The 13,765-nt window shown below is 45.6% G+C and overlaps 1 protein-coding gene across 1 annotated transcript in view; it reads left to right on the top strand.

The window, feature by feature from the left end:
* The window catches only part of Arhgap10 (Rho GTPase activating protein 10), a 198,797-nt gene that overhangs the window by 22,625 nt on the left and 162,407 nt on the right, over window positions 1–13,765 (top strand). Inside the window, exons 4-7 of the mRNA XM_005369579.3 lie at window positions 942–1,043; window positions 5,022–5,132; window positions 7,126–7,230; window positions 12,111–12,240. Coding sequence (XP_005369636.3) covers window positions 942–1,043; window positions 5,022–5,132; window positions 7,126–7,230; window positions 12,111–12,240 — 448 coding nt within the window. The remainder of the gene's footprint in view (window positions 1–941; window positions 1,044–5,021; window positions 5,133–7,125; window positions 7,231–12,110; window positions 12,241–13,765) is intronic.

Here is a 13,765-nt window from a genome sequence, read left to right as displayed (position 1 = left end):
CTCCCTCTCTTCCTCCCTCGTTTCCTCCCTTCCTCCCTCGTCTCCTCCCTTCCTCCCTCCTTTTCTTCTCTAAGACAGAAAAGTCTAGGGTAGTTCACTATCTTTGGTTTAGAAAAAAGCAAAAAATAAGGATGGAGATGTGCCTGGGGTCTGGTGGGAGTTGAGGGACTCTAATGTGGATGGACAGACAGACTTTTCCCATCACAAAGGTATTTAAAATCGGCTTAAAATGTTTGGTAGAAGTGGATTGAGCTGAGCAGGGGCTGCTCTGCCATGTTCACCCACAGAAACTGGTTTGCTTTTTTTCCCAAATGCCTGCATAGCAAAAGCCAAGTAAATTCTAACTCTAGGCAGTCCCCGAGAAGTGTTTGCAGCCAAGCCGATTGCTCTGAGTATGTCAGTATTGTGTTGCGATCTGTTGACCACTGATGCCGTGCTAAGAGGCTTGGGAAACTCAGTAGCAGTTCTGGGCTGAGCATCGTTATATCCCAACTGGACTGTTGGCGACTTTCTTCCCCGAGACGTTCTAAATTATCATGAGTAAAACTGTGTATAGAAAACTTACTCCGTCTAACGTGAGTTTCATCTCTGAGCAAAGTCCTGAGAAAGCTTGTTCTTGAAGCGCCACCTTTTGTGTGTTTTCCTTACTTGTGAGAGAAGATGGAGATGACATGATTTAACTCAAGTGGGTATGCAGAGTTGAAAGTCGTGATGGGTTGGGAAGAAATCGTGAGAAGTGTCTTCGTGGTCCCAGTGCCGACTCTGATTGACAGCAGGGGCTTGGGACAGGAGGCCTTGCTTCACAGTGTCTTCACATCTCCTTGCTTTACTTGGATGCCTTACTTTTAGCCATTTTTCATATTTTTAGCCTCCAGCAGATTTAACTGTGTTTGTGATTTATGTGGTATGTGTAATCACCATTGCCTGGTTTTTATTTGTAGGAAGAGAAGAAGAAGTTTGACAAAGAGACGGAAAAGAACTACAGTCTGATTGATAAACACTTGACTCTGTCTGCCAGGAAGAAAGAGTCACATTTACAGGAGGTATTCTGTTCACGTTTCTCTTAGGATGTGCATCTGAGATTGACAGACACGGGAGTGCAGATACAGCAGCGAATCAAGAATAGAGTTCTGTGAAATATACCTGTAGTATTGGTTAAGTATTGCTTCATAGTAGTAAATTTTAGACTCTGAGTTTTTCACAGCAGCAACGTTAGTCAGGGTGATAAAGAATTTATACAGCCGGGCATTGTGGTGTACGCCTTTCATCCCAGCACCCAGGAAGGAGAGGAAGATAGATCTCTGTGAGTTTGAAACCAGCCTTGTCTACAGAGTGAGTTCCAGGACAGCCAGAGCTACACAGAGAAACCCTGTTTCTAAAAACTGAAAAAACAAATGACCTCCGCAAACAAGCCCCCCACATACTTTTTTGCAGGGATAGCCCTGCTCTTGGGTTTCAGTCTCCTTGATGAGCGGAACTGAATGAGCTCATACACTGTTTTCTCTATGTGATAGCAGCATTAATCTAAGTGGACACTGAGAGCTTGGGAGGTTCTTGTTGGCTGAGTGGATCTGTTCTACTTGTTATTAGACAGGTTGTTTTGAATGCAGTATGTAAGCAGAAAGGAATTTGTATCTTAACCTCTCATTTTCCCCATTTCTTTCTAAATTTCTCGATTTTTTTCCTCCCTGTCCATAGGCTTGACTAGAAATTTCAGTTATTTACAATATGGAATATAGACTTTTACAAGATTTCTTTTAATTTTTAAAATAGTACATGTATAGTATTTTATGTATGTGTGTGTGTGGGTGATGTGTACACATGAATGCAGGTGTCCACAGAGCTAGAAGAGAGTGACAGGTCCTCTGGGCTGGAGTGACAGGTGGTTGTGAACTGCCTCAAGGAAGTACTCGGCACCAAACTTACGCAGGAACAGTATACACTTCCTTTTCAGATAAAATCGTTCTTTATTTTGGAGAACACATGTGCACACCTGCCCACACAGACCCACTCCCACCTCACCATACACCCCTGACACCACACAGACACCGCCTCTCTCTCTCTCTCTCTCTCTCTCTCTCTCTCTCTCTCTCTCTCTCTCTCTCTCTCATATCTACACTCTATCTCCACCCAGCTACCATGGACCTCAGTACCTTCCTGTGAACACCCAGCGTCTCTTCAGCCCCACACCATGGATTTTATTAGCAATGATGTGCTATGCAGTTGAGGACTGTGACTTACCAACAGAAGTATCAAACTGCCTTCCCTCCGTTTGTTTGTGTTTCAGCTCACGTGAGCCTGGGTATCATGTTCTACTATGTATGTACCTGCTGACATGTCATCTAAATGATAACAGTGTAAAACCCGGCTTGTGTGCTTTACTTAGAGACTCTGTGTGTTTGATTCTACAGGTGATATTTTCTTTTGTGTTTCTCATACCATTGGCATTTGGTTGACATTTAATACTTTATAAAGAGAAAATAGCTTTTATGTTACTTAATCCTCACTACAATGCTTGAGGCACAGGACTTTGCTCTCTCCTTGTTATAGTCGACACAGAAGCCCTGCAGCGGCTCCCCCACCGCCATCCCGAGTCTGTTCTGCAAGGACAGCAGCTGTTCTTTTTCACCCCTCTTCATTTCTCCACTTTCAATCATTTTAGAGACAATTTATATGCCTCCAGCCAGTTTCCATCTCCACGTCACTCTGATTAGCCACCTGTTCCTAATGTCCTTGTGTATGGTGTAGGAGGGCATCCTCGGCTCCCACACCCCACCCTCGTCCGTCAGCATGCCACCCCTTCTCATGCCCCCTTTCTTTTGAAAGCCCAGCTGATGGTGCCTCCAGAAGCCTGGGACCCAGGCCCCATGTGCTCTGCACTGCCCACTCAGGACCAGCAGTTTCTTGCTGGGGCTCTTTGCATTTCTTCTTCCTGCTGCTTAGAATGGAGTTTTTATTTTATTAATTTGGTACATTGGTAATTGGAGTTAGGTCTGATACACACCAGACACACACTTTACTACTGAGCACACCCTAACTCCTGTCCACTTTGTTCCAACCCAGACCCACTTGTCTGCCTCCTTCAGATACTGTCCCTGAACCATTTACTCAGGCCTTGTGGTAGAAAACCTACCTTCCTGCTGTCTGTTAAGATGCCCTTCCTCTGGCCGACTGTTATCTTTTTACTCCTCCTATGTATTGTTGCATGGCTTCTTTCAATGGTTGTGAGCCCTCTGAAGGCTACAATCTTGGATTCAGTCCCTGTCTGCTGAGATCAGTACCTGTCAGCCTGACTAGTTTGACAGTGTCCCTAATCCCAAAGACCATTAAACTGTGAGTCTTGAATTTGAAGAGGCCCCAAAGATGAGTGCATTCAATTCCATTTCAATTGAGCATTTTTTCTCTCTTGTTCTGTGCACTCTTCATAAACAATAGGTTCCCAACCTTCTTGCAAGCACATCAAAAGGAGGAAGCATCTAAAAGAGGAAAAAGTTTGGTCTTGGATGCTCCTTGCTTTTCTCAGCTGCTCATGTGTGGCTGATCTTGAGTGAATTGTCTTTAGCTCAAGAGATTAATTAAGGTTGCTAGGTATGACCCTGAGCAGAGGGACAGAAAAGATGTGGGCGTCATTCTCAGTTCTTGTTTAAAGAACAGAGTCTTGTAGTGTGTTCACACTGTGCTGACTATTATTGTTGTAATGTGTTCACACTGTGCTGACCACTGTTGTTGTAATGTGTTCACACCATACTGACCACTGTTGTTGTAGTGTGTTCACACCATGCTGACCACTGTTGTTGTGGTGTGTTCACACCGTGCTGACCACTGTTGTTGTGGTGTGTTCACACCGTGCTGACCACTGTTGTTGTAGTGTGTTCACACCGTGCTGACTACTTTTGTAAAAGCGTTCATTCTGTACCCCTAAGTATAACTGGAGTATTGTGGTATTGTAAGCTGTGAGCCAACTGTGACCTGGAGACTGTGGTGGCCTGGTAGTTTCTGCATTTCCAGTGGGCTAAAGTAGGTGGCGGAAGGCAGCCAACAACGTGAGGGGAGTAGCACAGGCAGAGCAACTGGAGGTCGAGCCGATCTGCATGTAGCAATCCCCAGTGATGGTAACGTGCAGCGATCTCCCCTTTGCGCTCTGAAGTTTCTTAACTGCTCAACACGATTTCAGGGTTTCAGCTGTGGCTTACGCTGTTGGCTGTGGATAATCAGACTGATCACTGGAAACATACAGTCAAGAGTTTTAGGTAGAAACTCTCATTTTGGTAACTTTACATTTACACTTTATGTAAAGTATTTTAACTAACTACTAGACAAACATTAAATGTGCTTTTAGAACCTTCTGAAGTCTGTTATAGACTTCGTTTATCTTAGCCTCTTGAGCTGTACAAGGTCATTCATTGACTCATTGCTTCACTTGGCTGTGCAGCCATTCCCCACCCCTCTCCAGAGTGTAAAGAAACCCTTTAGTGAAGCTGTAGGTCTCCCAAGGCTTCCTGCAGCACCACCGTTCTTTCTGGCACTCTGCCTGGCTAGTTTAGGTATTTCATATGTTTGGAGTTTCTGTTTTTGTGTCTTCATTGCATTACGAGACCTAACAGTTCACCCATGCTGGCAATATTGCCATGATTTGCCTCTCTCCCTCCTTCCATTCCTTCTTCCCAGAGTGGAGTTAAGTGGAATTTCACAGCCTGCTGGTGGCAGGCCGACCTCATCCTTAGAGGGCTTGCTCATGCGAGTGTTGGTGGGACCTTTGACCCACTTCCATGAGGAAGTGGAATCCGTAATCTTCAGTCTTTGGGGGTCATGACACTTTAGAGTCCAGGGAGGATCATTTTTGACTTCCATGTATGCTCCTGTGGCAGGAGAGTATCCGTGAGTGAGTCATGAGCGACCAGTCACATGTTCTAATACAAGTTTATGAACGCAGTGCCCGGGGGTTGGAGTTCATTGAGCTGTGCTCTTGGGTTTGATGGCTTCCTGTCTTGGCTCAGCTAACAGCGGCTGTTTTAATACAGGCAGATCTCCAAGTGGAGCAGACCCGGCAGCACTTCTACGAACTCTCTCTGGAATATGTGTGCAAGCTACAGGAGATTCAAGAAAGAAAGAAGTTTGAGTTTGTGGAACCTGTGAGTAGCAGATCAAGCTTTGCTGTGGGTCCCTGTGAACAGTGAGAGACAGAGCGAGGTTTGGAGTGGGTGCACACAGCTAGTCACAGTGTGTGCATATGATGGAGCGGGTGCACAGAGCTAGTCACAGTGGGTCCGTGTGAACAGTAAGAGATAGAGCGAGGTTTGGAGCAGGTGCATACTGCTAGTCACAGTGTGTGCATATGATGGAGCGGGTGCACACAGCTAGTCACAGTGTGTGCATATGATGGAGCGGGTGCACACAGCTAGTCACAGTGTGTCCGTGTGAACAGTGAGAGACAGAGCGAGGCATGGAACGGGTGCACACAGCTTGTTACAGTGGGTCACTGTGAACAGTGAGAGACAGAGCGAGGTTTGGAGGGGTGCACAGAGCTAGTTACAGTGTGTGCATGTGAACAGTAGGAGACTGAGCGAGGTTTGGAGCGGGTGCACAGAGCTAGTTGCCGTCTAGGCAAGCATCTAGAGAAGGGGGAGGCCTTGTCCGCACAGCCCCTGTGAGGGGCCTTGCTATGCGTGGTCTTCCGCACTGCAGCTGACCCAGGTTCTGTCGCCCTCCGCTGCTGCAGCGAATGTGACCGACAGAGCTAATGCTCATGCGATACCAGTTTTCAGTGTCTTTAAAATGAGCTTGCTTGTTTAAACATGCTTTTGTTTCAAATATTTATCATGATTTCTGTCTTTCTGTAGCTTTTGAAGCAGTTTTGTGAACGGCTAACACTAGTTTTTAAATCTATTTTTAGCTTTGTTTTCCGTACGTGTACTTGTGTGGGTTTGTGCCTGTGAGGACAGGTGAGAGGGGAGGACGGAGGCGTCCGTCTCCCTGGAGCTGGGCTAGTAGGTGGGCTGCCATTCAACGTGGGCGCTGGGAGTTTAGCTTGATTCCTCTAGAAGAGCAGAACATATTCACAGAGCCAGGTCTCCAGCCCCTAGAAACACCGGTTTTGTTATTATATAGGTGTCTTCTAATAAGTTCAGTTACTTACATATTAATATGCATATAGAGGGTGTGGCTGTAAACCTCTTGATCAAGTATAGATGCCATTCCATACAATAGGTTTTAGCAGAATATTGTCTGATAATTTTAATATAGACTGCATTCTTCCTTACTTTATTGAACTATACTTCAAATACTATAGTGGGTCTATTATGTTCATGGTGAGAAACAAAAGAATAATAAAAAATACTTAAAAAAATAGGCAGTGGAATGATAGAATCAATGTGAATCAGTCAGAGAAAATTAACCCTTAAAGTGGTCCTTTCACGGTGAAATGGCTGTGGCGCACATCACTGTTGGTTATGACGTCAACTCTGGGTTGACATCATTGTTCTAAGTGCTGTCCTGTTCACCCTCGCTCCACACAGTAGCTCAGGCAGACACTCATGCCACCCCAGTGTAGCAGACAGACACGGAAGGGAGAACTCAGTGATTTTCCAGTGTCACCAAACAGTGACTGGTGGGTGTTGGTGCAGACTGACCGTTTGCACCAGCTTCTTCTTAGTGCATATATCTTTCAGCACTTGGATCAGTTCAGGATTTTAAAATTCTGGGGCCTTCTGAGAAGGGGTAGGTCGCAGGCACTCCCCGAACACATCTGCGACAGTTCATGCTTGAACTGATTCGACCTTCCTGTGTGTTGGCTTTGCTACAGGGCTCAGGTTTCAGTTATCAGTGACCTCTCTTGACTAAGGAGGTACAAGTGGATGACTTAGAATTGGTTGTTTTGGGAGAACATTGCATAAAGATTGTTTACCGATGCTGGTGTTTGTGAGCACCAACCTTCTGTATTTTCAGGTCAGAACCACGGATAGGTAATACACACTTGTAATTATTGAAGTTCTCATGACTTCTTGGAAACTACTTTATATCAGCGAAAGGACAGACAGGGAGGTGGTTGGGAGTTACGTATGCTTCTTATTTTCTCTCTTATTTTTGTTTTGGTGTGCACTAATGCTTCTTTCTCCTTTGTCTTAGATGCTGTCCTTTTTCCAGGGAATGTTCACTTTCTATCATCAGGGTCATGAACTTTCCAAAGACTTCAATCACTACAAAATGGAACTACAGATCAACATTCAGAATGTAAGGAAATGAAAGCTTTTGGCATTTAAAAGATGTTTGGGTTGTGCCTCTATCTGTCCGCTGTCTGTCAAGCTTTAGGACCAGGCTGGTACTGAGAAAGTAGGGATTTGTTGCCACCTGGTGGTCAGATCTTGGTATAACAATCTTCTCTTTAGCTAATGGAGACTAAAGAAATTCTCCCCTTTGGAGGCTCTTCCTGGGCTTTCTAGGGACAGGTCTCAAGGTAAACTTTATTATGCTAATGCTGAATCATCTGTGTAAGAAACTGCTGTCCCAGCATTCCAGCTCGGCTCTGATGTTAATGTCAGTCATGTGTTTCCTTCCCAGACTGGCTTGTGGAATGGCGTCCCTACACTTGAGGCATGTTCACTAATGTGTTAGTGTACTCGGCTACCATTTGCTTTCATTGCCATACTTTGTGGAATGTGTGCTTTCCGTCTGATCTTGGGAAATGAGATTTAGAGATCCTAAGATTCTCTTATGCCGAGAAGACGGCTCTGTGACCCCGAGGAAGGACCTGAGTTTGAATCCCCAAAACCCTCGTAGAGCCATGTTTGGTAGCTCTGTCTGTAATACCAGTGCTCTTTCTGCAGGGGGAGGTGGAGAGAAGAGGACCTTTGGTTATGGAATGGCTAGGCTGTGAATTCAGCACAAACAGCCAGGGATCTTGTCTCCAGCGAGTTGGGGCCAATACTAAGGTCTTTCTCCGACTGTTGTTCCCTACTCTGTGGTTTGCTAACCTCCACACGCATATGAACACATCCCCCACCATCCTGTATGCTTCATTTATATGTACACTCAGACCTCCAAACGCATGAACACATCCCCCACCATCCTGTATGCTTCATTTATACGTACACTCAGACCTCCACACGCATGAACACATCCCCCACCATCCTGTATGCTTCATTTATACGTACACTCAGAAAGCTAAGGGGAAAAGATTTTCTTTAGGAGACAAATGCTTTTTCTGGTTAAGATCTTTCTCATCAGTTGCGTTTTCATAGAAGAGCTAGTGAGAGTCTGTGAGGCCCGGTGTGATGCTGTGTGACACACAGCACACATGGAAGCACACACATGTGGGTGTCTGCATGGTGTGTTTGTGTGCTTTAGAAGTTAGGTAGTAGAACTTGAAACAGACGTGCAAATTTGTGTGTGAAAGTGTGTCCTAGTTCCCTTGGATTGCTGGTGTAGGTAGCAGAACCACTTTCTCTCTGTGTGAAGCCGACACCTGTGTCTAACTCAGTCGCTCTCTGCCCTGGCTTCAGAGACAGGGTCTGTCATCGGGTGTGGAGCTCTATGATGCTCTAAGGTGTCAGTCAGAGACCCCCAGCTCGACTTCTCCTGTCAATACCGTGATCCCTGCTGCTGCCGCCTACAAACATGGAGTCCACCTTCATGTGGGTGCAATGATTAGATTCATAGCGGTCACTTCCCTGACTTAGCCATTTCTCCAGCCCACTAGAATTTTTAATGAAATAATTTATTTTTCAGAGTATCTTGCAGGCTGTAAAACAGTTTGTGGAAAGAGCACTAACTGAGAAGGTTAGATTATAAAATCACCCCTGCTCCCAAGTGGGTCTATATCTGCACAATTAACCTCTTCTTTCCAGACTTCATCCGTCAGCTTCAGGGCTGATCAGATGAGAATCCCTCGTTAGGTCTGGTGTGTGCTTTGTGGGGCTGATGTAAAATGGAAGCCTAGGAGCCCACGTTAGAAATAATGCGGACTTCCAAGATGGCGGATCATGTAGAGCTCAGTGCGGGGTCTCCTGCTGTCATTCCAGAGCTTGGGAGGTGGAGACAGGAGGATCTACCTATGTAGTGAGTTTGAGACCAGCTTGAGTTGCATGAAATCCTGCCCTAGGCAGCCCCCCCAAACTATCCTCATATCTGTTGCTTATGGACAGAAGTACTTTTATAATGTATCTATGGGGAAGAGGAAGACCAGTGAGCTCTGTATACCAAAATAAGTCAGACAGACCCAGCATTCCAGGAGACTGAGTCGTGAGAAAATGGTGAGCAGAGCCCAAAGAGAGGCTTACTCTACAGATGTCACACAGTGACCTGGTACATGTGTTGATGAACTAAGAGTGTACACATCTGGTAACAACACTCAGTCTTTATTGTGAAGAAATGGGCGAGTAACTTTGTGGAAAGGGACTTGTCTTCTCTGTCTGTAGGAACCCAAGGCTACCCAGTCATCAGGGAATTGCCTCCATTCTCAGTCTCCAGTGTATTCCCCACGCCAGCTGGCTCTCTTGAATATCTCTCTCTGTTTTGTTCTGGTTGTTTCTGAGGCTTTCTGAGTCCACTTATTGGTATGAAGCTTTTCTATTGGTGTAAAAATTATGGATTTTTACAGTACAGCAATAGTATTTCTCTTTGTGTGTGTTTATGGTAGTGCAAGAGAGTGTGAGTGTGTGTGTAGGAGGGAGGGAGTATGTGTGTGGTACTATGTATGAGTGTCTGCCTGTGCGCGTGTGTATTGCTTGTGTCTGCCTGCACAGAAGTTTTAGAAGGAGGCAGCTCTGAGCACACTGGACCAGGTTGTGGGTTTCAGATGCTGCCGTCCATTGAAAGAAGCAAGGCTCCTTGGAGAAGGAGTGGCTCCTGGGCAGAGATCAGAGGATAAGGAGCTGGAGGATCGCATGTCTAGTAGCTAGCTGGACAGCTGTATGACATCTGGGGCATCAGCACAAATAATGGGAGTTTTGTGTGTGAAGTCCCAGAGGATGCATGCATGCACGCAGACTGCTTCTGTCCTACACATATGTAGAGGAAGTGAGGGAAGGAATCTCACCGAAACAGTGAGTGAAATGAACTGGTGTGAAATCAGTACAAATAGACCCAGACATAGGAAATGCTGGAGGTCGGGAGAAAAAGGGAACATTTATTTTTTTTTATTTTAATTTATTAAAAAAACCTATATTTTCTCATTTTACATGCCAAATCCAGTTTCCACTCCCTTCTCTCCTCCTGCTCCCTCCATCTTCCCCTCACCCCTCCCTCTTCTCCCCATCCCTCCCCCATCCACTCCTCAGAGAGGGTAAGGCTTCCCATGGGGAGTTAACAAAGTCCAGCACATTGCTTGAAGGCAGGACCAAAACCCTCCCCCACTATATCTAGGCTGTGCAAGGTATCCCTACAAAGAGAATGGGTTCCAAAAAGCCAGAACAAGCAGTAGGGGTAAATCCTGGTCTCACTGCCAGTGACCCCACAGTCTGCCCCAGACATATAACTGTCACCCATGTTCAGAGGACCTAATTTGGTCCTATGATGGTCCCCGGCTGTCAGAGTCAGTGAGCTCACGCTAACTAGCTCAGGTCAGCTGTTGCAATGGGTGTTCCCATCATGGTCTTGACCCCTTTGCGCATATTCTCACTCCTTCCACTCCTCATCTGACTTTGGGAGCTCAGCCCAATGCTCCACTGTGGATCTCTGCCTCTGCTTCCATCAGTTGCTGGATGAAGGTTCTATGGTGACTTTTAAGATAGTCTTCAGTCTGGCTACAGGGCAGAGCCAGTTCGGGCAGTTCTATTGCTTAGGGTCTTAGTTGGGGTCATCCTTGTAGATTCCTGGGAACTTCTCGAGTGCCATATTTTGCTAGCCCCATAATGACTCCTTCAATCAAGGTATCTCTTTCCTTGTTCGCCCTCTTTGTCCTTCCCCCATTTTGACCATCCTGTTCTCTCTAGTTCTCTTCCCTGTCTCCCCGCCCCCCCTTCCCTCTGCTCCCAATTTTCTAAGGAGGTCTTGTCTATTTCACCTTCCCAGGGGATCTATGTATGTTTCCTGTAGGGTTCTCCTTCTTACTTAGCTTCCTGGGGTTGGAACATTTATTTTTGAGACAGAGTTTCTCTGCAGCCCTAGTTGTCCTAGAACGTGCTCAGATTCAGAGATCTGCTTGTTTCTGTCTCAGGAGTGCTGGGACTAAGGGTGTGTACTGCCACCACTGCCCTGTCCAAGCCTGGCCTTGCTAAAGTGCAGACAAAGCTTTTTTCTTTTCATATTAGCTCATCATTTATGGAAACAGTTTTCATTTCGCAGCCTCCCATTTCCCTAGGAGAAATGTACCATTACACCATGTTTTCTTTCTTTTTTTCAGCCTTATGTCTTTGACAACCATTTTCATGGAAGGGAGGAGAGAGGGAAATTTCAATAATAATTTTCTGTCTGGCCCTTTGCAGTTTCACACCAGCAGTTTTGGGTGTTAGCGAGGTTTTTGAGTCTGGCTGAAGAAGTGTCTCTAAACTGGGTTGTGGTGACTCGTGCTCACACGATGTGTTCAGAGTGTTCACTCGGCAGATCTCGGCTGCCATGTCTCCTGGGATTCTGAAATGTTACTAGCCTCCTTAGATGCATGCGTGAACATTATTTGTTGGTGAGATCTTCCTCCTCCTCCGCTTCCTTGGGGAAGAAATGTCATTTCCTATTGTAGTTACCACAGTCTGGGAAAATGGACACTGAGTTTTTGTTAACTTGCAAAGAATAATTATTTTCAGAGTTGTAGTGCTCCGATTGCTGCTGTAGTAGTACCTGCATGGACCAGGTTGTCTGTTGCCAGCACCTTTTATTTTCCCAGGAAGATAGATATTTTATGGCTTGTTTGCTCTTTAAGATGTGGTTTTATGGTGGAGTGACTTGCTCTGGTGTTGAGCACTGAAGTAGCTGGCTTGTTTCATTAGCCTCTCTTCTACATTAGCAAGTTCACCATTCAATTTTGTTGTCTTTGAATATAAATCTTGGTAAGGAGACACACTGGAAAGAAGAGGCTTTTTTGAGTTCTGCAGATTTGATTTTGGTTACACTGAGTCATTAAAATATATGCACAAAAACATCGTAGAAGGTGGAATTTATCAGTATGTTTTCTGTTTCAGACACGGAATCGATTTGAGGGAACCAGGTCAGAAGTGGAAGAACTTATGAATAAAATCAGGCAAAATCCCAAGGACCACAAACGAGCAAGCCAGTTCACAGCGGAAGGCTACCTGTATGTCCAGGAGAAAAGTAAGACGTGTGCAAAACAGGCTGATTGGCTGGTTAAAGTCCGTGGTGCAGTCTGTGCTCTGTGCCTTCAGGAGAGCTTCCCGTGAGCGCAGCCAACACAGTGAGAAGATTTGAGCAGAACGATCAAAACCAAACCAAGGCACTGCATATGTGGGGTACACATGCAAGCTCTCTTGACACTGAGATGTTTTACTGTGTAACTGAAGTGGCCTTAAATTCCCTGCATAGTCCAGGCTGGCTTTAACCCAAAGTGCGAAAATTCCAGACTTCTTTTCCTCTTCCTCTTCTGACCAGCGGTTTCTTTAGCTCATGCATTGTGTTCTGTACTGTTGGCAGTACTGGAGAGGAGTTAAAGCAGGTAGGAGGATGTGTGCAGGCCCTGTGCTGCTCTGACTAAGACTGGAGAGGCCAGAGAATCAAATCCCCACTGACACCTGGCAAGTTTATTTGAATCCTAACAGTATTGTGATAGTTGGGAAACTACCCCCGTACTTTTTTTTGCCCTCTGTGGTCTTGAAGGCATATTTAAATATAAAAACATATGTTTTTTTTTTTAATATATGGATGGGTGTGCTGAGTGTGTGACCCATATGAAAGGAGACTGAAGAGGTCAGAAGAGGGTGCTGAGTCCCCTGGATCTGGAGTTTTGGGTGGTTGTGAACCAAACCCAGGTCCTCCGCAAGAGCACCAAGTGCTCTTAGCTGCGGAGCCATCTCTCCAGCCCCTTTGCCCACATTTCTGCCTTGGCTTCAGCGTGGTGCTTTTGGCCATGCTACCGTGCTGTTTAGGGGTTTGTTTCTGAGAGAGCTAAGGCTGCAAGCACAGCTCCAGGAGTGACCCTGACACCAGCACATTTCTGCTCTTTCCTCTTCTCAGTCTTGAGCAGTTCCGCCCAGTGCTGTGACTGCTCCTGTGGATATCTTCCTGCCTCCACATCTCTACATCCTCTCCTACTGCCTCATGACCCCACCACTCATATAAGTCAGCGGGGGCATCTTGTTCTTCCAGTTTATTCTGAGATAGGTTGTTTTCTACGAAGTTCTTAGGAAAGGGTTAGAGAGACGGCTCAGCGGTAAAAGCACTTGCTCTTTCTGAGGTGCAGTGCCAGCTCCCATGCCTTGTGGCTCACAACTCTTCAAGGGAAATCTTATGTCGCTGGTTCTCCACTCACATATACCAATGCGCATGATTAAAAATCTTAAAAGATATTTAGAAAACTGTAGATGGATATAGAAATACTGCTACATAGCAGTATTTGACCTATGGTCATTTTATGTTGTCTTGTCTGTTTTGTGTGTCTTATAACAAAGGACTTGAGGGCTGGTACTCTAGCCAAGTGGTTTACTTGGCTCATAATTTTGGTGGTTGGGAAGGGTCCTGTGGCTGCACCACAATGGAGCAAAATGGAAAAGCAAGCAGATTACTGCACATGTAAGGGATGCTTTGCTTTAAAATAAAGATTCTGGAGAGATGGCGTAGTTTGTAAAGTTCCTGCACCGTAAGCCCGAGGATTTGAGTTAAGATC

This window comes from Microtus ochrogaster, unplaced genomic scaffold (assembly GCF_000317375.1).
Source record: "Microtus ochrogaster isolate Prairie Vole_2 unplaced genomic scaffold, MicOch1.0 UNK53, whole genome shotgun sequence".
NCBI classification, from domain to species: Eukaryota; Metazoa; Chordata; class Mammalia; order Rodentia; family Cricetidae; genus Microtus; species Microtus ochrogaster.
This window is presented reverse-complemented; position numbering and strand designations above follow the sequence as displayed.